The following is a 27,777-nucleotide window of genomic DNA, read 5'->3' on the forward strand; positions in this document are numbered from 1 at the left end:
AAGCATATGAGAAGTAGGGGGCACGTATCAATGCCTTGCTTATACATATTTAAGACAGTTTCCCGTCTGAAATTGCAATGCAAGGTAGTTTAATAAATGAGCTTCATGCATGAAACATTCTTGGCTATATTTGGTAAAGCAATGCAGTAGCCTGTCAGAAAAATGTATGGGATAGGCGTAAAGAGGTCAATACAAGAGCTAAGAGATGGATTAAACACAGACTACTGCTGTCACGAAAATAGCTGCAGAAATCCTGCCCACACCAAAAGCAATTGAGCTAACTGCAAAATCAGAATGGCATACAATTTTAAGGATGTAGCCCTCTGGAAGAGAATTTATCTTGAGAAAGTAGTTTAATAAAAAAAAAACACATTTGGTGTGAGCAATTACAGTACTACAATCTAGCCCTACTTCCTTCCCAATCCCTTTTTGCCAAAAGATCATGTTTCGTTTGCAAATCTTCATCTTGACATGGGAATTAGGGATGTTACAGCATGATACATTATGTAAAATTAACACTAACACTGCTGCAGCATCTTGATGAACACAGAAAGTTCACCAGGAAGTGATTTCATATTGTTTTACGTGGAGGATTTGGGAATCTGAGAAGAATACGTAACTCTCTCATGATGAGTGTTCTTTTTTTCTTTATACTTATTGTTTTTGATGACCTGCATTTTTTCTAATTTGAGACAGGCTTTTCAACAATTACGTTACGTTACTTAGTAAGGCAGATTTACTGATAAGCACTTATTTGGCTCAAATACCCAAAGGAGTTACTATCATTTACCAAAAATGCAGTTGCAGAAGAGGTTGGACATACAGGAATTTTTTTTACACGCTTAAAAACAAAAGTTATCCAACGCAAAGTTATCAAAATGCTTAAAAAGACACCCTGACACTAAAATAAAATACACTTCCTGCATGGTGTACCACTTAAAGCCAAATAATAAAGAGGCTTCCATGAATAATGAAGCATAACTAAAACTTCAACGATTTGCAGATATCCCGTCTAAAGGGCTTTACAATGCTTGGGGGGAATTTAACCCTTCCTAGGTATCTGTTGCAAGCATATTTTTTCTTTTTGGAATACTAGATATGGGACTTTACTTCATGTTGAAAACATCTTAATTACAGGCACTGACTTGGATTTCTGGTGGAGGTAGAACACCACCAGAATAAACTTGCTGAAAAAACAGTTAATGGGAAAGCGTTTAACTGTCAATAAACGTCAAAATTCTCTAAATACCATTAACAAAAACATTCTGGTATTGAATTGAAAAAATAAATTACTTTGCAGCAATTGCATGAGTTTGCTCAGTTATTATTTTTAAACTGAAAAGATTGATTTAAAAAGCTACCATCACTTACCTGATTGTCGTATTCATTATCCTTAATGACTAAATATCTCAGTAGATTTAGTGAGGCCATAATCCTATGAATTAGAAACGTACAGTTCATCACTTAGAGTGCAGATTTATATTAAGATTGGCAGCAATGTAACTTAATAGCCACACATGCTGAAAAAAACACCAACTGGTATAAAAGACAGCAGCTCATGTGTTTAGGTCAACATAGTATACCTTTCTGCACTGTCTTCCCGCTGGCTAGAATCCAGATCAATGGGTCTGTGCTGATAGTCAAAACCCTCTACAGTATATCCCGATGAAACCTCCTCGCAAGAAGGGCATAAACCAAAGAAAGAGGAAGTACTGTCCCTCTCCTTCTCCCTACTCACAAGTGGACTGAACACTCTTGAGGAAAGCAGTTGTTCTCCAAATTGCTCTAGAATTGAACATCTCAGTACTGACTACCTTGACTCCTTTGGGGGTTTAGACTGCAACAACACCTTCAAGGTCTGAAAAGGAATCTACTGTTCAGGCTACTGGTTATCCTTCTGCGTGTTTTTTCTACTGCTTGATTGTGAATACCAATTTCTCTAGAATCAATACCAGCACCAGGCTGAGTAGTTACTGAAGCTTAGGTGACTGGCGAAGGGTGACCTTTGCATTGAAGAGCTGTTGCACTGCAATCTTGTTCTACTTTGGGATTTTTAGGAGAAACGCTTTACTGTCAGGTATCTGGGACTCCTTATATTGACAAAAGGGTTTCAATTACCACTAAAAAGACAATATTTGTTTTCATGCATAAATTCCAAGGTGACACTGAGGAGGATGTGCACGTCATGCCATGGCCTGCCATAGGAGGGCATTTCATTCTGGAGCACCCTATCACAGGGTGGAACTAGTATATTTAACCAATCATTTCAATCTCTGCTTTCTAAAATTCTGAGACAATAAACCAATACTCTCCTCACTGATTATGCAGCAATTACTTGCTTAATTGTGCTGGCTTTAACATTAATAAAAAAAATGGGCAACCTTAAAAATACTTCTTGCTTACCATCCTTTCTAATTAGATGATTCACAGTTTTCTTCTTAATTTATACATAAAAATACACAAACACATGTAAATTTACTCTAATTTTAATTATCTCACCTATCTGAATTTTGGAGAAGATCTGTTTCAGATCCTTCAGGAAGCAAGAGCACTAAATCTAAAAGTGAAACCAAATGTGGTCCAGTAAACCACTTGCAGCCATTTGCCTTCTGAAGAGCAATACAAAAAACAGGAAAAAAAAATTAAATTCACACTTTGCATAATCATGTAGTATAACAATATGACCACTGTGCAGTGTCTGAAAATGAGGACATCGGGTTATGGAAAAAGATGTATATAGAGTTAGCAGCTTCCAAGAAGGCAGCTAAGGAAAACACATTTTTCCCACGTTAAAAAAAGTCTAGTAACCACTTCTTTAAATATCTCCAATTAATTCCTGCTTTGGAGCTGCCACAACTAATGAAAGTTAATCTTTACCCCAGTAAATAAAATATGACAGTTCTTCTTCGAGTTATTGCTCATGTCCATTCCAAGTTGGGTGTGCGCAGGCACAAGCTCAGTGGCTGGAAGCTTTCTGCCCTAGCCAGTAGCCATTGGGTCAGTGTGGTGCCAATAGGGTGACCAATATATGCACTGCCCGACACCACCCCCCACCTCAGTTTCTTCTCACTGAGCTGTCGTTGGCGCTCATGCTTTCTCTGCTCAGATCTTTAGCTAGTAGCTTATTGTAATGTAAATAGTTCTTGAAGAAGAGCAAATAAATAGTTTTAGTACTTGATAGTGTCAGTGTTTTAACTAATAGCTGAGGTGGGGCTTTCTGTCCCTCTCAACGCCAAGGAATGCCTGGCTTCACAGGCTTTAAGACTTGTTCAAAATGCGGCAAACCTATGTCCAAAAGTGACCGCCATTCAGCCTGTATGATTTGCTTGGGGGAAGGACACTTGCATGATAGCTGTCCAATTTGTAAGGCCTTTAAGCCCAGAACTTAAAAAGATAGGGCCCAGGGCCTTAAAGTCCTCCTAATGGAGGCAGCTCTTCAGCCTCAAAAGTCTTCAGCAGGAGCAGAGAGTGGAGCCTCCTTGGTGCAAAGTGCACGAGCGCCATCAACCACAGTGCTGCCTAAGGACTCCCAGCTCCAAGAACAGGTGCAGGCACCATCACTTCCTCGGTGCCATTAAGAGTCAATCTCCAGTACTGATGAAGAGGAGGAGGAGGCATAGCTCGCCAAAGTCAAAGTGGGACGGCCTTAAGTCCAAGGCTCTGGTGTGCACTGACGAAGGGCATGAGGCATGTCTGTTGAAACTGGTGTGCAGCGGGAGCCCACAGGTGGTGGACTTGCCCTCAATGCTGTAGGTGTTTCGAGCGGAACAAGGACTCCTGCAGATGATGGTGCCAGGCCCTTCTCCAGTTCTGGAGGACAGACACACTAGCACTGAAACAGTGATGGGGGCCCATGGACATGACACCAGCGCCAACCCCTGCAGTCACATCGACTCCAGCATCGACACCGTATTTGGTGCCAAGTGCGCCAGTGCCAACCCAGCAGACTGTGGGCCAGTTTCAGGTGCCCTATACTCCAGCACTGTCTTCGGCGTGTATGACGTTAGCGCCAACTCCAATGGCCCTGCCGTTGTCATCTGCTGCTGAATTGACGTCGGAGTTGGACTTCTTTTACTTGAGTTGTGGCCAGAGCGGGAGCTCAAGAAGGTCGCACCATAGCTGTTGCAGGTACTGTAGTCATTGCTTGGATGATATGAGCTGGCCACAGGCGTTGCAGATGACTCAGAAAGACGTCATCTGTACACGCTCATGCTTCACACGCTCCATTTTCCCACCCTCGTCCCCCGGCCCGATCACAAGTAGCAGGACCTCCTAATACCATCGGAGGGTGGGGAGCCCTGAGGGGCCAGCCTTTACTCCACCGTGGTCCCACGGCGGACATCGGTTGGAGGATCCTGCATAAGGTGGTGAGCATGGGCGTGTACCTCCCCTGTGGTTCACCCCCCCTCCCAGACACTTGCTCGTTCTGAGGCGCGAGGGAGACCCTGGCACACATCTATGTCAAGTGCGTCAGGTTGCAGCCCCTCTTCCGGCTCCTCTAGAACCTCCTGCTAAGTTTCTGGCTGCACTTCTCCCCACGCCTCCTGATCCTAGCACACCCCATCCGTGGCCCCACTAAGTCGCGGGACCACCTCGTCAGCCTCCTCCTGGCTACGGCCAAAGTAGCCATCTATAACACCAGAGAGAGGAGGCTGGCTGTGAGGAGGTCAGACTGTGAGGCCTATTTCTGCTCCGCCCTCTGCTCATGAATCTGGGCAGAGTTCCTCTGGGCGGCGTCCCCTAGCTCCCTTGAAGCTTTCGAGGAGCAGTGGGTGCTGTCTGGGCTTCTCTGCTCAGTGTCCCCCTCTAGCTCCCTTGTTTTAAACCTCTGACCTCCACTCTCATCCCTGTTTTTCTTTGTTTGTCCCTCAACTTTGCTTGGGGCCATGTCTTTTAATGGTCCCCCCCCCTAGCTTTGACAGCGGCCTTTTATTTGTGGGCAGGCTGTGCCCGCCCACTCCCTGGTCCCCAATAGGACTCAGCAGTGGCCCTTCTGGACACCATGGGCATTCCATGAGGCGCAGGGCCAGGCCGTTGGAGTGCTTCTAATGGAGTCAGGGGGCCCCTCTAATCTTGCACTCAGCACCGTTGGCGTCACTGGGTGCCCCGCCACCTGAACAAAAACAGGAAGTGGCAGTCATCGTGGAGCCCTCTGAGTCTACTTCGTCAGCATCGACCTCGGCACTGTCGTCGGCACCATCGCAGTGGGACCAGACCACTTCCGTGCCAGCAGCATCCACAATTATACCTACGGTGCTGATGAGGCAGGCATCAGCCCAGGCACCGGCACCAACTCAAGTATAGGGAGTGGTAACAGCACCATTTCTGCCACCTGTGGTTTGGTTTTCTGGCCAGTGGGTGCCTATGCCAGCTCTGCCTATTGTGCCCCCTTGTTTGCCCATAATTTCCATGGAGGAGCAAGTGCCTGAACAGGTCTCTACTGCCCTTCCCCTCCAAATGGGGGCACAAGGGCTATCATCTTCTTCCCTGGATGAGGCCGTGGCGGGCTCATAGGCCTCACCTGTATTGGAGGATGGCAGGGCTTTTCAACAGCTTCTTAGGAGAATGGCCCAAAACTTGGGGGATGCAAGTGGAGGATGTACAGGATGAAATGGACCCTGTCATGGACATTTTTTTCCTCTGCAGGCCCCACCACGGTGGTTCTGCCCATAATTAAAACAATTGACGCTACGGCTAAAACTGTTTGGTAGACCCCTGCTTCTTCCCTTCCTACAGGCCATAGGAATGAGAGATGGCACTCTGTCCCACCCCAAGGACACGTACCGCCCCCGCCCCCGCCATCTGACTCCCTGGTTGAGAATGCTGCTAACTACAGAGAGTGCTGAGAGTTCCAGAGTCCCTCACTGAAAAACGGACAAGCTAAACACTTGAACATCTATGGGAGGAAGGTCTATTCAACAGGAGGGTTGCAATTAAGAATCACTAACCAGCAGCCTCTGGTTAGCAGGTATGTCTATAAAATACAGTCAGCACCCTGTCTAGGTTCTCTGAGATGGTGCCACCTGAAGCCAAGCAGGACTTCACAGCCATGATGGAGAAGAACAAACTGATTTCAAGGGAGGCCCTACAAGCAGCATTGGATGCTGTGGACGCTACCACAAGGGTTATGGCCTCTGGAGAGGCATAGTGCAGGTGGGTTTGGTTGCAAATTTCTAGCCTGCCTCATGAGGTCCAGCAGATGATCCAGAACCTTCCCTTTGATGGCCCTACCCTATTTTCAGATAAGACAGATAATAGACTGCACAGTCTGAAAGACTCTTGGGCCACTCTCTGCTCCTTGGGCCTGCATATACCTGCCAACCAATGGAGGCATTTTAACCTCCATCCTCAGGAAAGACAGTTTCTGCAGCCACAAAAGGATGGCAGTAGAAGGCGGAACAGGACAGACAGGCGCCATTCAAGCCATTAAACTTCAGGCCACCAAAAGGGCCCACAGGGACTCAAGCCTCAGTTTTGATGGCAAGGTTGGAAGTGTTGAGTTCATCTCGCCACTCCAGCATCCCCACTTTTTTCATTTTGCCTATCCCCCTTTTACCATACATGGTGCAGCATCACCACAGACCAGTGGGTCTAGCATACCACAGAGAGGGGATATGTAATTCAGTTCACTTCGTACCCCACCCTTCCCAATCCCCTTCCCTGTCTCTCTTCAGGGACCCATCTCACAAGATCCTGTTACGGCAGGAATTGCAATCCCTCCTGGGTTCTGAGGCCTCAGAATAAGTTTCTCTCAGGTTCAGGGGACAGGGGTTTTATTCCTGGTATTTCCTAATTCTGAAACCAAAGGGGGACTTGATACCCATCCTGGACCTAAGAGGTCTCAACGAGTTCATGAAAAAGATAAAATTTCATATGATACGCCTGGCTCCTGTACTCGTGATGCTGGAGTGGGTGGGGGGGTGGTTCACAATTCTCAATTTACAGGACACATATTTCAATCTACCCTCCTCAGAGGAGGTTTCTCAGGTTCATGACAGATGGGAACCATTATCAGTTCATAGTCCTGCCTTTCGGTCTGTCTATAGCCCTAAGGGTCTTCACCAAATGCATGGAGATAGTAGCAGCACACCTGTGCAGGCAAGGGGCGCAGCTGATCCCACACCTGGACAACTGGCAAGTCAAGGGTCACTATAGGGAGCAGGTGATTCAGCATGTAGAGTTGATCCATCAAAACTTCGTAAGTCTCAGTCTTTTGATCAATGAGGCACAGTCGGTGTTGGTCCCATCTCACTCAGACTTTGCAGGGGCATGACTGGATGCAAGGGTGTTCTTGGCGGATGACAGGCTAAGGTCCATGGAGGCCATCATCTAAGACATCCTGGCAGTTCTCACCACAATGGCCAGGTGCTGCCTGCATTTGCTGGGTCACTTGGCAGCGTGCACCTTCATGGTACAGCATGCCAGGTTAAGGATGCACCCTCTACAGCTATGGCTGTCATTGGTGTACAACCCTGTAAGAGACCGTTTAGACTTGGTGGTTACAGTGCCGACACACACTTTGTCGACCCTGCACTGGTGGTTGGATGAGGGACTTGCCCTCACAGGAGTCCCCTTTGCCCCTCAGCCGCCATCAATTTCCCTAGTAACGGACACTTCAGACCAGGGGTGGGGAGCACGCTTGGGTAAGCTACGAACCCAGGCTCTTTGGAGTGTGTCAGATCTTCGGCTCCACATAAAACGTGAGGGAGCTTGGGGCCATCAGACTAGCATATAGGATTTTCAAGGCCAATCTGATGGGACACTGTCTGTCTGTCAGTACAGACAGCACAACAGCAGTGTATTATATCAATGAACAGGGGGTGCTCCTCTCCCCTGTGCCACAAGGCCATGATGCTCTGGGACTTCTGCATACAGCACACCATCATGCTACAGACCCTTTACCTGCCAGGAGTGCACAATTCACTGGCGGACCAACTCAGCAGGTCCTTTATGGATCATGAGTGGTCTCTCCTCCCAGAGGAGGTTCTATTTTGTTCTATTTTCTGGAAGTTGGGGTATCCCCAGGTGGATCTGTTAATCTCCCACCTCAATGTGAAATGTGGGGCATTTTGCTCCTACTGCAATCAGAGCCTGGGGCCCTGGGCAGATGCCTTCTGTGTCCACTGGTCAGGCAGGCTGACATGTGTGTTCCCTCTAATTCCACTAGTTCACAGGGTCCTCTTCAAGATTCACTCAGAAGGGGCATTGATCATCTTGGTGGCACCAGCATGGGCCCATCAGCACTGCTACTCAACCCTCCTGCACCTGTCAAACCTCAAACCTATGACATTGCCAATCCAGACAGACCTGCTGACACAGCAAGAGAAGAGACTGCAACATCCCAACCTCCAGTTGCTGCACCTCATAGTGTGGGTGCTCCATGGCCGAGGGACTTGTAGCTGGCCTGTTCGGATCCCGTAGAGAAAGTATGGTTGAATAGCAGAAAACTCTCCACAAGGGTGACTTATTTGGCTAAGCGGAACAGGTTTTCAGTGTGGGTATCTCACAGAGGGTTATCGCCCTTGCAAGCCCCCATCCTGTTGATCTGAGGTTACCTATGGGGTCTGGTGCAGGAGGACTTGTTCCTCTCCTCAGTTAGGGTGCACTTAGCTACTATCTCAGCCTTTCATCTGGGTCATGGAACATCTTTTGTGTTCTCAGACCCCACAGTCAAAAGGAGCAATGTTTGCATACGTCGCATGTCAGAAGGGTGCTGGCCTTCTACATGGAGAGCACTAGGCCCTTTAGAAAAAACACAGCAGCTCTTTCTGGCACTTGCAGATAGGATGAAAGGCCTTCCGGTCTCCTCCCAGTGGATTTCCTCCTGGATAGCGATGTGCATCAAAAGCCATGTCTACACGTGCACGCTACTTCGAAGTAGCGGCACTAACTTCAAAATAGCACCCGTCATGGCTACATGTGTTGAGAGCTATTTCGACGTTAACATTGACGTTAGGCGGCGAGACGTTGAAGCCACTAACCCCACGAGGGGATGGGAATAGTGCCCTACTTCGAAGTTGAACGTCGAAGTAGGGCACGTGTAGACCATCCGCGTCCCGCAACATCGAAATAGCGGGATCCGCCATGGTGGCCATCAGCTGAGGGGTTGAGAGATGCTCTCTCTCCAGCCCCGGCGGGGCTCTATGGTCACCCTGTGCAGCAGCACTTAGCCCAGGGCTTCTGGCTGCTGCTGCGGCAGCTGGGGATCCATGCTGCATGCACAGGGTCTGCAACCGGTTGTCGGCTCTGTGGATCTTGTGTTGTTTAGTGCAACTGTGTCTGGGAGGGACCCTTTAAGGGAGCGGCTTGCTGTTGAGTCCGCCCTGTGACCCTGTCTGCAGCTGTGCCTGGCACCCTTATTTCAATGTGTGCTACTTTGGCATGTAGACGTTCCCTCGCAGCGCCTATTTCGATGTGGTGCTGCGCAACGTCGATGTTGAACGTCGACGTTGCCAGCCCTGGAGGACATGTAGACATTATTCATCGAAATAGGCTACTTCGAAGTAGGCTTCACGCATAGACGTAGCTCAAGAGTGTTACAAGATCACGGGGGTTCCTCCCCTGCCAGTTAGGGCGCACTCCACAAGAGTGCAGGCTTTGTCTGTGGCGTATTTGGCACAGGTGCCTACCCAGGACATCTTTAGAGCAGCCACCTGGTCCTCAATTCATACATTTAGAGCACATTATGCTTTGACACACCATGCATGGAAAGATGCTGCAGTGGGCAAGGCTGTCCTGCAGTCTGTTCAAGGCTCCGACCCCACCTCCGAGGCATTGGCTTGTATTCACCCAACTTGGAATGGACGTGAGCAATCGCTCAAAAAAGAGAAGACTTACCTGTTCTGTAACTGGCATTCGAGATGTTGCTCGTGTCCATTCCAAAACCCTCACACCTTTTCAACTGTCAGAGGGTGGAGTTGGGCGATGCTTATATTAGTTGCCGTATCGGCGCCACTCCAGGGGGCGCCGCACTGACCCTAGGACTACTAACTAAGGCAAAAAGCTCCCCGTGACTGGGCATGAGCCCACGCACACCCAACTTGGAATGTACACTATGAGCAACACGTTTCGAAGAACACCAGTTACAGAACAGGTAACTGTCTTTTGTTTAAGTATAGGATAAATTATAAAGCATAACCCTAGGCAGGTCAAATTAAGAATTTTTAGTGCTTGACTTCGTATATTCAGACTCCTTTTAACATAGTATTTTCATATGCAATATACAAATGATGTGGAGCCCAAACAATATGTATTTTTAAATATGGTATTCAAAGCACTTTTTAAACGAGGAACTTATAATAGTCTCACCTTTAATGATAAATCAATCTGATTTTTGATATTTTGAATAACATAGCCTTCTACACCAGAATGGTTGCTTGTCGTCAATAAGCACCTTTAAAAGTAAAATAGAGACAGTGTCTACTAGAAATTGCATAACCATTTCACTGAAAAATCTAGGTGAAATTCTGGCCTGACAGAAATAAAAGGGAGCTTTGCCATTGACTTCAGTGGGGCCAGAATGTCACCCCTAGTCTTTGGAGTTCATAAAAGGGCTAGCTTCGGTCTCTTGGTCTTTTAGTAACAAAAAAATTAAAATCAGTTGTTATCATCATAAAATTAACATGGTAGAATTAATATGGTCTATGCAATTGCCATGATTTCCAAGTGAGTTAGTGGGCAATTAAATTCCATCAAGACCTGTTTTTTCCTATATTCTGTGTGGGATTCATACCTGAACAAAGTGTATTTCCCCTCTGCATCAAACTTGTCTATATACAACTGCAATATTTTTAAGCTCTTCTTTCGCTATAAGAAAAAGATTTTATGAAAACTTTTGCAGTTGATTAAAATAAAACAATTTTACCACTTGTAACCAACGGAATGATTAAGTTACATACCAGATGCTCTATAGGACAAAGGGTCATCACTTTCACCAAATCCTGCAGATGGAGTAAAATGCATAAAGTTAGGTTGACTCTAGATAACTGCATGTTACATAGAACTGTAAATGCTAGTCAGATCATGAACATAAAGCCCAAATGTATGTTTAAAAAAGGATCTAACTTAAAAAACACAAAAAGCTAGGAAATTCAGAGCTATCAGATGTCATGCTGTCTTTAAGAATGAATACTATACATACAGGTGCTGAATGAATCTCAGGTGACAAGTAAGAAAAAAAAAAAAAGCGATAAATGGTTGTAGTAAGGCACAGAAAGGCAAATTAAGGATAGCAAAGCCGAGTGTAGGACTCCACCTCAGATTTAGTACTAGGTCTGGAACAGCCATGAAACTATACCAACTGTCAAAAGAAATCACTGTCTTACAAAGTGATATCAACTTTCCCTTCCATAAGGAAACTTTCTGTGTTCCTATATCACATAGGGCTATAATAAGGATTAGAACACCATAATTTTCTGTATATAAACTATCAGCTGTTCGTGGGAACTAATGAGGAATAACTGAAATGACTGAAAATACTGAAACCTAAAAGTAAACAACATAGCAGGTAGTTATGGTGTACATCTGTGGACAATCTAAAACTGGGAAACAAATACATGAACAGATAGTCACATTTTAAGAGTATTTTGAAACTTTAAAATACCATATAATTGAGAAATCATCAAATGTGTTTTCCAAACTTAACAGAGGTTTACTACTAACCCTGTAAGAATAATTTATTAGAAATATATTTCTAGTTTATATTTATGGTTATATTTACAAATGTATCATTAAATGGGTCTGAGTCAACATGGATTTGTGAAATTAGATCGTGTCAGAAATTCTGACTGTAGGCCATAAGGGACCATTATAATCAATCTAGTCTGATCTCCTGCATATTGCAGCCCACAGAACCTCATCCACCCACTCCTGTAATAAGTGCATAATTTCTGGCTGAGACTCCACTTAGGGACAGTTTAAACCTGCAAATGACCCATGTCTTGTGCTACAGAGGAAGTGACACCCCCGCTCCCCCGCACCTCCATCTGGGCTCTCCATGAATCTGCTCCCAGGGAAAATTCCTTCTAATCCCAAATATGGTGCTCAGTTACACTCAAAGCACATGGACAAGATGCACAGGCCAGACACCTAGGAAAGGATTCTCTGTAAAACTCAGCCCTCCTAATGCCTCCTCGTCACCAGCCATAGGAATATTTTGTACAAGCAGTTGCAGATCAGCTTCACAGCATGGTAGATTGTCTCATCATACTATCTGCTCCATAAATTTATAAACTTCTCTCTTAAAGCCAGTTAAGGTATTAGCCCCTAATGCTCCCCTTGGAAGGCCTTTGGAAGGCTGTTCTACAACTTTATTCCTTTTATCTAATTTCAAGCCTAAGCTTGTTGATGGCCAGTTTATATGCATTCATTCTTGTGTGTACAATGGCCCTTAGCTTAAACAACACTCTTCTCCCTGGTAATTATCTTTTTCATGAATTTACAGAGAGAAATCATATCTCCCCTCTCAGCCTTCTTTTGGTTAGGCTAAACAAGCCAAGTTCTTTGAGTCTCCTCTCTTTAGGCAGATTTTCTATTATTCACATCCTCCTAGTAGCCTGTCTCTGGCACTTGTCTGAATTCATTTTTCTTAAACTTGAGAGACGAGAATTCCATTACCTTCCTAAAAATAAAAATTAATCCAGAGAGGTGAAGCTCTCATACTGTATTTTCCAAACATCACATAGTCTTCCAACATGTGAAATGTCAAAACTTACTAAACAGAATGATGTAATAAATACAAGGTATGTAAAGATCTGGCTAAAAGGCAGAAAGAAAATAGATTGTGTTAAAGGTAAATATTCTTAGTGGATGTTGATAAGGACCATGGATTCTAAACAGAGCAAGTAGTCAAGACTATATGGATAAACTGTTCTGAAAATATTCTTGACAGATTAGTTTTAGAAGCAGGGTATGAAATTTAAAAAGTATAAGATGTGTTTGTAAAGAAACAACACTGAAATTAGTAGTTTAAATGCAAATGAATTAACTCCTGTGGTTGGTGGAAAAACCCATGCATACATTAATAGAACGTAGGCTGAAATTCTCAGTCTACTTTGCAACAACTCTGAAGGAGGACAACAGAATATTGTTTCAATCAACACAGATATATCCTAATATTGTGTGCTTTCACTCCGGTTAGCCAAGTAATTTTAGTTATATTTTAACATGTGCAGACTGAAGGATGCCTACTACTACTAGAATATACTGTAGGTTAAAATGCAACCAATGGGACTTGGATTCCTATTTATGACAAAAAACAACTGAGATTACTTCACAAAAGACTTAAGAAGAGGTAATATTATATTTAAAACAACCATTAATCATTTTTATTTAAGATTGCCATATCTGAAATTGAGTGGATGTACTGAACTAAAGGTCACAGGTTTAACACTGAAGGGAATATGTATTTTATTCAGAGGACAGTGAACTGTTGGGCCTTCTTGCACTCTTCTGGCATAAAAATATTTTAAATACTTTAAGTTAAACGTCTAAAATGCTTCACTGTATAGGAAAGCATCCAACAATTTCTAACATCAGGGTACATGTCTTGACCAAAATCCCTGACAAACATACAGCAAATTAAGATGCAGAAATCTGAATTCTTCACCAAAATTTTATATACAAAAATGGCACTAAACATTTGCATTAGCAGTGTTCACCCAGCTAGCTGGGATGAGCCTTTGACTGAGCTAGGATCAGGGGAAACTCATTTGGATGGGGAAGAACACATTAGGTCATGTTTCATATATCCTCTCTATTCCCACTTCAGTGGATGAATAACTTAACTCCTGTTTTCTTTTCCTCTTCTCCAGAATGCTTCTTCATGCTGCCGGGGAGGAGGGAAGGGAGAGGGACATACTGCACCTGAATCAAATCTCTGGGAATTGTCCCACCACTGCTATTGCCAATGGATGGTGATTGGACATGAGGCTCTTGTTTGGTGCTGAAAGAAAGGGGGTGATAAAATTTCCTTCCCATGTCAGGTAACCCTCACAGGCCCCCCTTTTCAACTAACCATTCTTAATAGCAGGACACTGGATGGTTTCAAAAATAATTAACTTTGAGTGAGGCAATACTTTTATTCACTAAGTTCTTCTCTCTCAAACCTCTTAGGCTATGTTTAGATTGCCAAGAACTGTCATCAGAAGATACGCAAATTGTGCAATGCATTTGCATATCTTTTGGTGACAGTTCTGGCAGGAGAGGATTTTCCAATATTCTCTCTCATGGAAAGAGGTGTACAGGGATGTCGACAGAATGCTCCACACCGGTAGATCTCTTCCAAGAGATCTGCAGTTTGGACACTCTATTGACAAAACTTCCAGAAGCCTGCTGTCTTGACAAAGCCTTAGTGAACAGCTAGACATGACATGATATTTTAAGTAAAAAAAACCCTTTATATTGCATCATTGTACCTGAGGTGTTGTAATGAAGCCTTTGAATTCCAAATACTGGTGATGAAGGCTATTGTCTCCATTTCTCAACAAACAATTTCCAAGTAGGTCCTATAAACCATAAAATATAATTTTTAAGGCAACCTAACTTTGCACTTGTATAGCACTTTAATCCAAAGTCCTCAAACCACTTCACAGATCTTTAAGATTTATTTGTATGCACAAAGTTAAACAAATATGTAAAGTTGTTTCAGGATTGGACCTTGTATCTGAGTAAGCTTCAGTAACTCTAAATTTATTGTATGCAATTATATCCTCACTTTTCCGGACAAGTGAAATTAAGATTGTACCACAACAAAGAATAGTCAAGTTTTGATTTTTAAAAAAGAAACTTACAAGTCCTTTAGTTAACACAGATTCTTCTGTCCTACAAAAAAAGTTAGAAAATTATCCAAGTATGAATTCAAAACTGTTGTGTTGAAGTTTAAGAACCAACGAAGCAGTGCAATGCAGGATCTATCTAAAAAAAGGAGCTTGGCTACAACAGTTCCTATTTTGCTTCCTGTCATCATTCCTTCCAAAGAATTATTTAGCTACACTGCGCAGCAAAGTTCATAGATTAGACACCTTCTGAGACCAAGAGTTGATATTTCCATTCTCTGTTTATGAGTGTTCAAAGGCAAGAGCCTAATTCCCTCAGAGACTGTGGTATTAAAGGGAATAAAATGGTACTTTCCAAATGCAGAATTTGTCCAGCGTTTTCCATACATGAGTGGAGGAGAGTGAATCCTAAAGACTGAAAACTTTAGGCCAAGTTGTCCACTGGTGATAATCTATCAAACATTGATGCTTGTACAGCTGTACTTGGACTTATTTTTGTAGACTGCAGAAAATAAGGGGGCAACTGACTACAACTCTTGAGTAGGTTTGGTTTTCTATTTACCGATGACCACGATACAAATGAAGATAGCATAACTATCATAGGATACAGTCAAATATTTCCATGCCAACCTCAATTAAATTCTATATGTGTAGTTTAGTTACAGAAGCACTACTACATGTTCATATTCAGAAAACTGGAATATTAAAATATTCTTAGTTTGCATTTCCATAACTGAATAAAACACAGTTGTGAAATTTATACTGTAAAAGATATTGAACATTTTAAGCATATATCACATATTATTGTGCTTAGGACAACTTTTCATAACTCTTTGGAGGAAAGGGCCATCATCTTGTGCTGAACTATGCCATATTAACTCTCAGCTTCAAAAGAGTTTTCCTGACAATTTGAATTGTTGAAATTCGAAGTTTGATTTCATAAGTTACTATCACAGATCAGAAAGCAACTGTGTGACAATTAAGTGAGACAAACAAGAAATAAATCCAGTATTTGAAACTCCAAATTTGGTAAGATTTTACCTTTTCAATAGGACCTCAATGTGTGTCATGTTGCACTGCAGAAGATATGAAGGACTAGAACAAAAATGTTATTTATAAATACAGTTGCAGAGACCACACAGCCTACATGTTGATATAAAATTAGCTCTGTGGAACTATATATAGTTATTATTCCTATTTCATAAAATTAAGAGTAATTTTAGGTTAAATGAATATCTTTGAAATAGATATGTACTAAAAATCGGACTGTCTCTCCTAACCCTCCCACACCTGTTTATTATCACACTATCCCAATCCCGCAAACAGTTACTTGCTTAATGTTAAGCATACAAATAGTCCTATGGCACCTTCTGTGGAACTACTTATATCTAAAATTGACCAAACATTTAAGTATCTAGAGAATTTTGGTGCCCAGAAAACATACTGCACACATACTGTATATTATGTGATAGTTGCCCTGAAATGAATACTAATACAGCACAGAGGCTTACACAATTAGTGATTAATATTAAAAGGTTTTCTGCTGCTCCTGGTAATTCTTTTAAAGAACCTCAAACAGCCACTAATAATAAATGGATGGAAAACAGCTCTTACCTAAAGACCATTGGAAAACAATCAATACCAAAATACTGAACAAACACCAGATATGACAGACATGCCAAAGAATCTGCAGAATGCTTTCTATCCATATCCAAAAAATGAGGATTATTCCAGTTCTGATTTCTGCTTCCACGGTGTGAAAACATGATTGGCATCAATTCTCCTATATTGATTAAAATATCCTGTTTAGGAAAAAAAAGGCATAATAAGTTTTAAATTAGGATTCACATTTTAAATCGTATACTATAAAATCTCTACCTACCATACGTTGCATAGTAACAGAGGTAGCCATGTTAATCTGTACTCCAATAAAACAAAGCAGCAGAAATGTAGCACTTTAAAGACTAACAAAATGATTATTTGGTGAGGAGCTTTCATGGGACAGATCTGAAGTGCTGACGAAAGCTCATCACTGAATAAATCATTTTGTTAGTCTTTAAAGTGCTACATTTCTGCTGCTTTGTTTTACCTACAATATGTACAATTATTTCTGAAAATATTTTTTGTGATTATGTGTATAATTACACACACCAAAACAACATTTAAGGAAAATTCTTAAGGTGGCAAAGGCAAGCACTCAAAGGTTAGGAAATGCCGGAATGAACACTGCCTGTGCAATGTTAAGTTGGCAACCTTCTGACTATACACCATGATACTGTATTTAAATACATAACGACACAATTTTCCCCCACACAATTTTGCTCATTTATAGCACAGAATGGATGATGCTCATATAATGCAGTATTTAGTTTTCTCTTCATTATTCAAAGTTCAATCCCAGTATTCAAACCTCACTTTGAAAATGCACCTATTAATTTCTTTAAGGACTTTTTTGTTGGGCTTATTGTCATAACATCCTTGTTTCACAAACATTAATTAAATTTTCAAAACACCTGAGATACACAAATATCATCCCCATTTTAAAAATTGGTACTGGTGCATAGGAAGTAAGGTAAAAAATATCCAGGAATTTCAGATGCCTACTTTGAGACATCTAAGACCTGATTTTTCATAGCACAGGTTGCACCTCTTTCATCTGGCACCATCGTGACCTGACTGAATGAGAGAATTTGCCTAATTATGGGACGTCAGTATCTTTTAGCATAAATTACTAACACTTCCACTGCTTACTGGGCTCTTAGAAGACCTTTAGTTGTAAATTACAGCTAAATAACAGCACAGAACACTGAGAACCAGAACTGGTGATTGTAAACAAACTTTTGGGGATCACAGGAAACTCTGTCACACTCATGATAAGTGGTTGTCGGGCTTACTAAAATCATGCCAGATTATAGGTGTTGCTGGATGAGAGTGTTCTGGATTAAAGACTGCTTTATCCAGGCTGCAGTGCCCCCACCCAACTGCAGACAAGGGCTGCTCTGGCTGGGCTGGAGTGCCCCCTGCCCATGGCAGCCCCCACCAGTTAACCACAACTAGTAAGCCCCATCCATTTAGGGTGAGGCTTACCAGTTAACTGTTAACATCCCTATAATAAACCAGTGTAAGTAGTTACATGGAGGAGGAAGGAAGCTGTGCATCTCTCTCTTTACAGCGAGAGTGTGAATTTCATGAGCATACACTGTATAGATCTTTGTTTAGCACAAGGCAAATTTATCTAGGGTTCAGCTCCCAGAGGGGTAGTGTAGTGGACTTGACTGCTGGAGAAAGGCCTCACACTGTACTGCTTTCAGTCCATATCTGCAGACTCGGATGCGGCCTATGTCTCAGACTATGTGTCTACTAGACATAGAAGTCAATCACCAATACGTAATTTTAGCTAGGCCAATTGCATACCTAAAAATCAACTTATCAGCAGTCAGCTTCAGTGCCTGTTTATAAGAAAGAAGGTCGCTGGGAGCATTTCTCCATTCAACCTTCCTTAATCCTCAATGTTTGTGGGACTTTGACCCCGGAAAGTGCCATTTTGTGCATGCGCAAAACAAAACCCCGAGTGGGTCAATCATCCACAATAGTGTAGACCTAGCCTAAGCTGAAGCAGGCTGGAGAGCTAAGATCAACAACACAAGGTTACAGGGTGCTCAGGCTGTCAGAGGAAAAAGGCTCAGTGATGTTTCAACATATCAGGTGACAATCCTAACAGGGCCCTGACCTGTCACTCCTATTCCCATTTACTCCTGCTATGATGGCAATGCATCCCAGAGGACCTATGGGATCCTAGTCCCACTGCAGGGCTCTAGTTCATAGCCCCATTTCAAGACATCACTTTTTATAGGTAAGGCCATGACTACAGTAAGTAAAGGGGCAAACAATTCTTTTTAAAAAGCCAAATGCAGAATTTTATTACTTTTGGTCATGTAGGAACCTCACCCGATTATCTTCTTTTAGAAGCCCTGACAGATTTATGCACCACTAAGGCATAGGGCCAGCAGCAGATGACAAAGTTTGCAGATAATTCACAGAGCAGTAGCCCAAAGAGATGTACCATGAGGGATGAATTTGGTCTATCAAATGCAAGTAATTTATTGCATAACATCCACAGATGATATTTTTTAACTTTCAAAGCCAAGTTTGATTGTCCCTAGGGATGTGATACCATTCCAAGACTTTACCTTCATCAGCAGTAGCCTATAGAATCTCATAAACCATTTTTTTCATGGAGCTATTCATATTCTTTATGGAAATATAATGAATGTGTACAACTAGAGAATACTTTATACAAAATATTTCATGTAAGGTATCATTTGAAAAGTTGCAAGCTGCTGACTGTGTGTATTCTATTTGTGTGCCTAAAACTGCAGAATACTAGAATGGGAAGGAGCCTCAAAAGGTCATCAAGTCCAACCCCCTGCTCTCATGGCAGGACTAAGCACCAGCTAAACCATCCCTGACAGGTGTTTGTTTAACCTGCTCTTAAATTTCCAATGATGGCAGATTCCACAACGTCCCTAGGCAATTTATTCCAGTGCTTACCCACCCTGAGTTACAATTTTTTTCCTGATATCTAACCTAAAACCTTCCTTGTTGCAGCTTAAGCCCACTGCTTTTTATCCTATCATCAGAGGATAAGAGAGAATAATTTTATTCCCTCCTCCTTGCAACAACCTTTTAAGTACATGAAAGCCACTATCTTGTCCCCTTTCAGTCTTCTCTTTTCTAGAAGAATTAAACCCAATTCTTTCAATCTTCTCTTGTAGGTCATATTTATTAGACCTTTAATAAGCTTATCACAGGAGCTAACCACAACTGCCTTACCATCAGGGGCTCATACACCTGCACATCCACCCTGACTGAATTAGCCTCATTAACACTGCTCGTACACTTGATAAGGAACTCCTTTGTTTTGATATGCTAGTATATATGTCTAACTCTGAGATTTCCACTCCATGTATCTAATAAAAAGGTTTTTATCTATGAAATTTTATGTCCAAGTAAATCTTAGTCTTTAAGATGCCACAGAAACTCCTCATTGTATTTGCAGATGAAGACTAACACTGCTCCCTCTCAGAGACTCGTATTAGTCCTGTCCTTGAAGTTAGAAATATGAAGTATAAACCTATTTTATTAATATTGACAGAGTAGGTGAGGGCCATTAAGAATATTTCAGAAACTTGATAGCTCATGGATAAGGAAAAAATGATTTGTAAATGAGTTCATCTTTCCCATGGACTTATCTGCAGGAGGAGCTGAGAGACCCCATAAGGGCACGTGTTTAGGTAACCTGATTCTGGGACCCATCTTGGTCCTTGTACTTTTCCACCGAAGGTGAGAAAAAATTTAAACTAAACACAAAGGATTCCTGACTTGGGCAAAAACTATATAAAGCTGGGAAGCTAAACCATAGGGCCTGCTGCCACAAGCCAGGAAACTCCTGCTTACCACTCAAGATGACAGCTGGGAAAATCTAGGACTGAACAAGGTCAAGCCCAAGCTGGGAGGCTTTCCAGCCTGTGAGAAAAGACGATTAGAACTACTATTAAGGTAAAGTACAGCATGTAACAAGTTTTAGTGTATTCGGCTTAGCTGGCGTTTTGTTTCGTTTCATTTTGCTTAATAACTTACCTTACTCTTTGCACTGCTATTTGCAACCACTTAAATTATACTTTTTATGTTTAAAAAAAAATCACTTTGTTTATTAATAAGCCCACTGCAAATAATTATCTGATGGAGGGAGTAGCTGTGCCTCTCTCTCTTGTTATGTAAGAAAGAGGCAATGTGAGCTTGCACCATATAAAACTTTGTATAAAGATGGATTTATTTAGGGTTCTAGTTCCACTGGAGTTGTGCACCTGGGTGTTGTGGCAAGTACCTTTAACTGAGCCTTCCCAGAACTGAGCTGATCTCAGTATATTACTCTGCATGGGGCTACGCCCCCATATCAGTGCTGGAGGAGACTGGAGTGCCTAGCTCAGCAAGACAGAATAAAAGGGAGGCCCCAGAATATTGGCTCAGTAATCTTTCAGCCCATCAAGTAACAGTCCAAAGAGGATATGTGGCCAAACTCACCACATACCTGTTCTCACCAAATTAGGAAGCCAACTGCTTTATCTGATTATAGTGAATACTGAATTATAGTGACTGATTTTGCAAGTCACTATAATTCCTTTTAACTGCACTTACTAGAATTTCAGTTGCAAAATGCCTTAATGGATCTTCTTCAACGTCTTCATGCAGCTGATCAAGTTGTGCTATTAATAACGGGTATTTCAGGCTTTTCAAACAACTGAAACAAAAGAGAATAACTAAAATTAGAACCTTTTAATGAAAAACACATTATTAAAACCAATATGGAACATAATGACTTTGTCTCTGGGGGTAAAACTGTCGTGCTCTTTAGCTCTGCTGCTGCACATAAGGGATCAAAGGGGAAGTTTCCAGTTTCAAGGACTGGGTTTGCATCCTATTTTTTATCCCTATATTCTCATGGCAGGGGCATTGCTTGAATCCTGATGCCTCCAAAGAGATTTGTCCCTCACCCTGGAGGATCACAAGGAAGTATTTAGGGCCACTGGCTGGGCTTCTCACATCACAGACAGATACTCTCCTACCACGTGCCAACAAAAAGGTGAATGAGCACTGCCCTTCCTCTCATAGCTCACAAATATGGAAGATTTTGCTTTTAAAAAAAACTTAAATAGTTTATGTGATACACTATAAAATATTAACAGCGCATTCACTGTGGGTGCATGCAATTTCTGTTGCTCATTTTGTCTCATTATACATGCATTTTAAGCAGAAACAAGACACTCACAATTTTAGCAATTCTTCTTTGAGCTCTCTGACATCACTCTCTGTTGAAGCTTCCACACTTTGAACAACTTGATCCACAAAAGGTTTAGCGAAACCCACTACTGCACTGCAACACTTGCAGAGGCCAAGTTTATCTTCTTGTATTTGTTCTTTTGTATAAGGTACAGGCAGGAGAGAGAGTTGATTTAAAATGGTAGACAAAGATAAGCCCACCGAGTACGATTTCTTGCTATGAAATTTCAACAGAACTGAAAATTTAAAAAAAGAATTGTTAAACATCTAGTTACCCACCATTTTCCACTACAAGTGAAGTTACATGGAACATCTTACTTTCTTCTGATTTGTAGGAAAAGGCTTTTGTGATACATTGTTAGATTCTGTGTGTGAGAAAAATCCAAAAAGACGCTTAATGAGTTAGGTGGTTGTATTAAACAACTTTTGGCTTGAAGAAAATTGAAATCTACAATACAATGAAAAAATTGCAATGACAATGGAATTCTGCATCTGTACGTGTTAGGATGTTATAACTACCAGCACCACAGATTAAAGAAATAATATCACAACAGCATCCACTGTTTTTTAATATACAACAAATCCTACCTCTGTAATGTACAAGTAAGTATTGAAAATTTCTCTCTTATATCACTGGCCGCAAGGGGCAAATGTTTCCAGGCCCTGAAAATCTCTGTACTACAGATGTGTTTCTAGCCAGGGAAGAACAAGAGATTGTACCAAATGTCTGCTGAAATCTGGCCTTTTGGTATCACAACAGGAGTGTTCTAATCTATGCCAGACCAGAATAGCACTGGCCCCAAAGTCAATGCTCCCCAACCAGCTCCTTTACAGACCACAAACTCTTAACAGAAGACATTCTTTTAATTACCAAAATGTCCCACTTAAGTTCCAACATAATTTTAGCAGCCTGTATCTTGCAAACCACTAAAATTAGGCTTGATCTAAACTTAAAACTTATTTCAGTATACCTTTATTGGGATGTGAAAATGCACATTAGTGACAAAGCTTTCTGACAAAATCTCTAGTGTAGACTTCCGTAAGTCTTTTGACACAGTTAATGCCATTCAGGGAAGCAATAGTTGCATACCAGGACAAAAACACCTTTGGTATATGTGGTCTCTACAGAGAACATTAGTTTGAGGGAAACATTGGTTTTAAGCTCCAGTGGGTCTCAGGATAACAACCACTTCATTTCAGTTCTGATATGATATTAATGTGAAAAAATGAACAAAAGATGTTAAGATTTTAAAGTCAAATATTTTTACTTGTGAAGGCTAGAGTGTAATGCTGTATACCACTAGAAAAACTGCATTCACACCTAGTTTTTCCAGTGGTGAGAGTGTTAAGAGTCTGGCCTCCAAGCGCACATGTGGTTTTTTAAGCATATGTCTCATCTGGGACTGGCATTGAGATGCAGGAATTGGTTAACTTTCAATAGCTATAAAGGGTACGTGAAAAACAGTCACAGATATGCATGACTGCTAAAAGAGGAGCAGATGGATGGCAACTCAAAGAAATATAAAGGTCTTTAGTGCTAGCAGTGTCTGAGCATTGTGTTTCAGCAGACACCAGTTTGAAAAATTCTGCATCTAAACCATTTGTTGCAACCACAGGCACTCGTAGTAATAAGCCTCAATAAGTACTGAAATTTTATTTCATGTGGTTCTCCCCACCCGGCTCCAAAACACTAGGTATTCTACAGCACGACTTGAAATATAAGTAATAAAACTATCAGATTAGAAATGCTCCAAATCTTTTTCAATAGCAAGTACACTAATACACTAAAATGGAATACAAAAGTGATACTAAATGTACATTCAGATAGGAAAGCACTCTTTACCTGTCTGCAGAGGCTGAAGCAAAAGCAGAATAGTCTGGGATATCTGTTCCCCAGAGGCCTGCTCAATCTGCTCAAGTAAACCCAATAAAAGTTCCTTTGGATTACACAGCTGCAAGAAAGGATCAAGCCATTTTATTGTTATCTCTAAAGTACCTTTACAATAATAAACATACTTCAAAAATTCTAACACTGTTTTTGCATGACAAAGAAAATGTAAAACATCCAGGGCATTATTGTTACAAAAAAATCAAAATCTAAAACCCAGGAAAAAAAAACATGCTTTCTTTTAAAATAGCAACTTTCAGAAGTTTTTGACTAAGCTCCCCTTTTTGAGTTACAATATTTGTAGCCTCCCCCCCACCCCCCGCCTCCAAATCCAGCTCCTCCCTCCTCAGGTTTTCAGGTAGGGGAAGGAGTGTGACTCGGTCTCTGTGGGGGTGGAGCCAGTGATGGGCATGAAGGCATTGACACTGACTGGGTGGTCCACTGAATCAGGAAAATCAGGAGACAAAGGCAACACTTCCTCTCTGAACCCCTAGCTTGGGGCTTGCCCGAAGCCCACCCGTCTCCTGACCATACCTCTGCACCTTTTCATGGTGGCATGCTCCACAGTTTCAAAACTTCTGTTTTAAAATGTGTATTTAGGATAAAGCCCCCTGTACGGACATTTAGGTTGCTATGGCCATACAACATTTTATTTTAATTTAATAGGAAATCACTTTCACTGGTAGAGGTAAAAGAAAAAGAAAAAGTTCAGCATGTACTTTACTAGTAGAATTAAATTCATAATGCTACTTCCCCACAATCACTTGTTTGACTACACTATTCCACATTGATATTGTTGTCAAAGGTTCACCAAGAAATAACTAATATCAGTACTGGGGACATTAGATAACATCCAGTACAATATGGAAAAAAAAAAAAAAAAAATCTATGATTCTCTTAAAGGCAGTTTTCTGGGTTAAAATTCAAGTTTTCAGAAAAAAACCACTGTAGGTTATTTTTAACATTAAGAGACAAATAAAAAGATCTGTAACTATAACAACAAAGATTTGCTTTTCTTAAGACTACACAGTTGGACAACGTACCTGAACCAACTTATCTAGTATACTCAGACAATGTTCTCTCTTCTCATCTTCCAGATTATAACTCAAAATACATCTAACAAGAGGGCAAACAAGATTCCAGCCCATATTTTTAACAATAACCTGTAAATCAGATATACAGAGAAAACAGGACGAAGGTTAGCAGATTTTAAATGCAATCCTAAATGAATACATATATCCATCAACAGGAGTCACCAGACTCTGAATGACAAACAGATGAATGACGCATGACATCAAGAAGGCTGAGGTGTTTAATGTCTAGTTTATGTCAGTCTTCACAAAATAGGTAATTGGGAACAGATGCTTAATACAATGAATATTAATAAGGGGAAAAGGAAGACAAGTCAGAATAAGGAAAGAACTGATTAAACATTTTTTAGATATGTTAAATATAGTCCAGTTAGCAGGGCCTGATGAAATTGATCCTAGGGTACTTAAAGAACAGGCTGAAGCAATCTCAGGACTGTTAGCAATTATCTTCAAGAATTCATGGAGGATGGGTGAGGTCACACATGGTATTTATCTTTTTCAAAGGGATCAAAGAGGACCCATGGAATTATTGATCCATCAGTTTAATTTCAATACTTGGTAAAATACTGTAACAAATTATTCAACAATGTGTAAGCACCTAGAGTTCAAGAGAGTAAGAACAAATAGCTAATATGGCTCTGTCATGAAGGAATCAACCTAATTTCCTTTTTTGACAGGGTTACTAAAATAATGGATGGGGGAAGAAAAAGATGTGACATATCTTGATTTTAGTTTGCTTATGACTCAGTCCCACATGACAATCTTGTAAGCAAACTAGGAAAACATAGCCTAGATGAAATTACTGTAAGATGGGTATATAACTGTTTGAAAGACAATACAATGAACCCTTGATTTAACAGACTTCAGAAATAACAGATGCTGTCTGCCAGCCCCCACATCCCCTAAATCACAGGGGCTGGAGGGGCCACTGCAGTGGCAACTGCCAGGGCCGGAGGAGCTGCCAGAGCAGCAGTGGAAGCCTGGACTGGAGGGGCAAAGAGCCCACTGCCGAGCTCTCTCTTCCAAGCCCACTGCATTCCTCCCAGGTCTTGGTCAGTGCACTCCCTAGTTTCCCTTGCAAGGTGCCTCCAGCCCCTCAGATTTGGATTTGACAGACTTTTGGCATTAATGGACACCCCTTTCCTCCTATTAATCCATTAAATTGAGGGTTTACTGTATTCTAAAGCATTCACTGTACAAAGTTCATTGTCAAACAGAGAGGTTGCATCTAGAGGGGTCCTGCAGGGTTCTGTTATGGCATTACTGAATGTTTTCATTAATTACTTGGATAATAGTGGAAAGCTTGCTCATTCAATCTGCAAACAACTGTAGCTGGAAGGGGATGCAGGCATTTTGAAGGGCAGAATTAGAAATTAAAATCCCCTTGACAAATTGGAGAATGAAAAATCATCAAAATGATATTCAGTAAAACCACAAAGTATTGGATTTAGATTTAAAAAAAAAAAAAATATCAAACGTACAGCTATAGAACAAGGCATAGCTGGCTGGGTGCTAGTATTGCTGCAAAGAATATGGCCATTACTGCATATAAATCAACATGGCCATTATTGAACATAAATCAACAATGTGATGAGGTTGCAATAAGACAAATAACATGCTGGGATGTATTAACAGGATGACTGAATGTAAGGCACATGAGGTAACTGTACGTCTGTGCTTGGCATTGGTGAAGCCACAGCTAACACACGGTGTCCAGTTCTGGGCACCACACTAAGAAGAATGGAAAGAGTCCAAAGGAGGTTGAAATGAATGATCAAAGGTTTAGAAGAATCTGATCTATGAGAACGTGTTTAAAAAAAAACAAAAACAAAAAAAACAGATCATGTTTAGACTTAAGAAAATAAAACTGAGGGGAGACCTGAGAATTAACTTCAAATATGTTAAGAGATATGGCACAGAGAACAGTGAGCAACTGTTCTCTATATCCACTGATGATAGGTTAACTAGTAATCAGATTAATTGGCCATAAGGAAGATTAGATACTACAAAAAACACAACTTATAAAGATAGTTAAGCACTGGGACAGACTTCCAAAGGAGGTTGTGGAATCCTTGCCAATGAAGGTTCTGCCAGGAATGATCATGGTATATTTGGTCTGAATTCCATCCGAGAGGCTGAACTAAATGACCTCGAGGACCTCTCCAACCTTGCATTTAAATGATTCTGGGAATCAATGCTGGTTATAACATATTAGAGTCAAGAAAATGAATGCAAAGTTTATTATTACAATGTTCAGTTCTGGGCATCTGTTACACACTTTTTCTTCCCTCTCTATGTGGCATAATGGATGTATATTTTGAAGTTCATTCTCCAAAATGTACATGCAATATTTTTTCTCTTATGGGAACATAAACTTCTGCATTTCCACGTGTGTATGTGAACGTGCACTGTTTTTCAAAGAGGGACAAGCAATGTTCTCACTGTTTTACTGGAAGGTAGGAGCAAAATTCCAGGCAAAAGCTAGAGAGAATACACTATTTGAGGAAGGAGACAAACTCTTCTTTTCAGGCCTGAAATCCTTACTCTAAAATTCAGTGAGGCCCAGCAACTGCACCCTGACTATATTCCATCTTTGTAGGAAGAGGGACAATACTATTCCTGCCATCATCTTTTCTGACTTCCTATCTACCTCAGTATCCCATATAAATATAAATATATTCTCCTGGTTTCCCAAACTGGTCATATACTTCTCTAAAATGCCGTTCCCTTATTCCCTGCCTGCTCAAGTTCTTCTTTGAATCTTGGCCAATGTTAGCCCATCCATCTCTAGACCCAACAGTCACACTCACTTCCCCTTTTTAAATTTTGTTTTAAAAATCTTTTCTCTTCCATTTATCTCACTGGAAAACATTAAGAGAATTTCTTAAGAATGCTATGCTGCAGAGCCTTGGTTACAGCTCCACAGTGCACTTCTCCGGAGGAAATATATAAAGTTTGCTTAAGACCCTTCTTCCACTCTTTCCATCTTGGACCAGCTGTGCAGCAATCTGGTGCCCCAACATAAAGTAATGCAGCCTAAGGCTACCCTAAAATACTCCAGCTAACAATAGGTGTAAGCAGTAGATCTAGGAGCCAACAATTACTGTAGGACTACCAGCCTGGAGAGGTCACATGTAGGAGCCAATTAGCCTGGCTGTATGACACGAAAGGATCCCCTCCTTTG

The 27,777-nt window shown here is 41.5% G+C and overlaps 1 protein-coding gene across 2 annotated transcripts in view; it reads right to left on the minus strand.

Moving 5' to 3' along the window:
• The window catches only part of GLMN (glomulin, FKBP associated protein), a 58,727-nt gene that overhangs the window by 25,887 nt on the left and 5,063 nt on the right, over window positions 1-27,777 (minus strand). For both annotated transcript variants that reach the window (XM_075002434.1, XM_075002435.1), the window contains exons 4-16: window positions 24,546-24,665; window positions 23,458-23,566; window positions 21,604-21,850; window positions 20,973-21,075; window positions 16,389-16,576; window positions 15,816-15,869; window positions 14,790-14,820; window positions 14,415-14,504; window positions 10,899-10,940; window positions 10,733-10,806; window positions 10,309-10,393; window positions 2,500-2,609; window positions 1,372-1,435 (exon numbers count right to left, since the gene is read on the minus strand). In XM_075002434.1, the coding sequence (XP_074858535.1) occupies window positions 1,372-1,435; window positions 2,500-2,609; window positions 10,309-10,393; window positions 10,733-10,806; window positions 10,899-10,940; window positions 14,415-14,504; window positions 14,790-14,820; window positions 15,816-15,869; window positions 16,389-16,576; window positions 20,973-21,075; window positions 21,604-21,850; window positions 23,458-23,566; window positions 24,546-24,665 (1,317 nt within the window). The remainder of the gene's footprint in view (window positions 1-1,371; window positions 1,436-2,499; window positions 2,610-10,308; window positions 10,394-10,732; window positions 10,807-10,898; window positions 10,941-14,414; window positions 14,505-14,789; window positions 14,821-15,815; window positions 15,870-16,388; window positions 16,577-20,972; window positions 21,076-21,603; window positions 21,851-23,457; window positions 23,567-24,545; window positions 24,666-27,777) is intronic.

Source organism: Carettochelys insculpta, chromosome 9 (assembly GCF_033958435.1).
Source record: "Carettochelys insculpta isolate YL-2023 chromosome 9, ASM3395843v1, whole genome shotgun sequence".
NCBI classification, from domain to species: Eukaryota; Metazoa; Chordata; order Testudines; family Carettochelyidae; genus Carettochelys; species Carettochelys insculpta.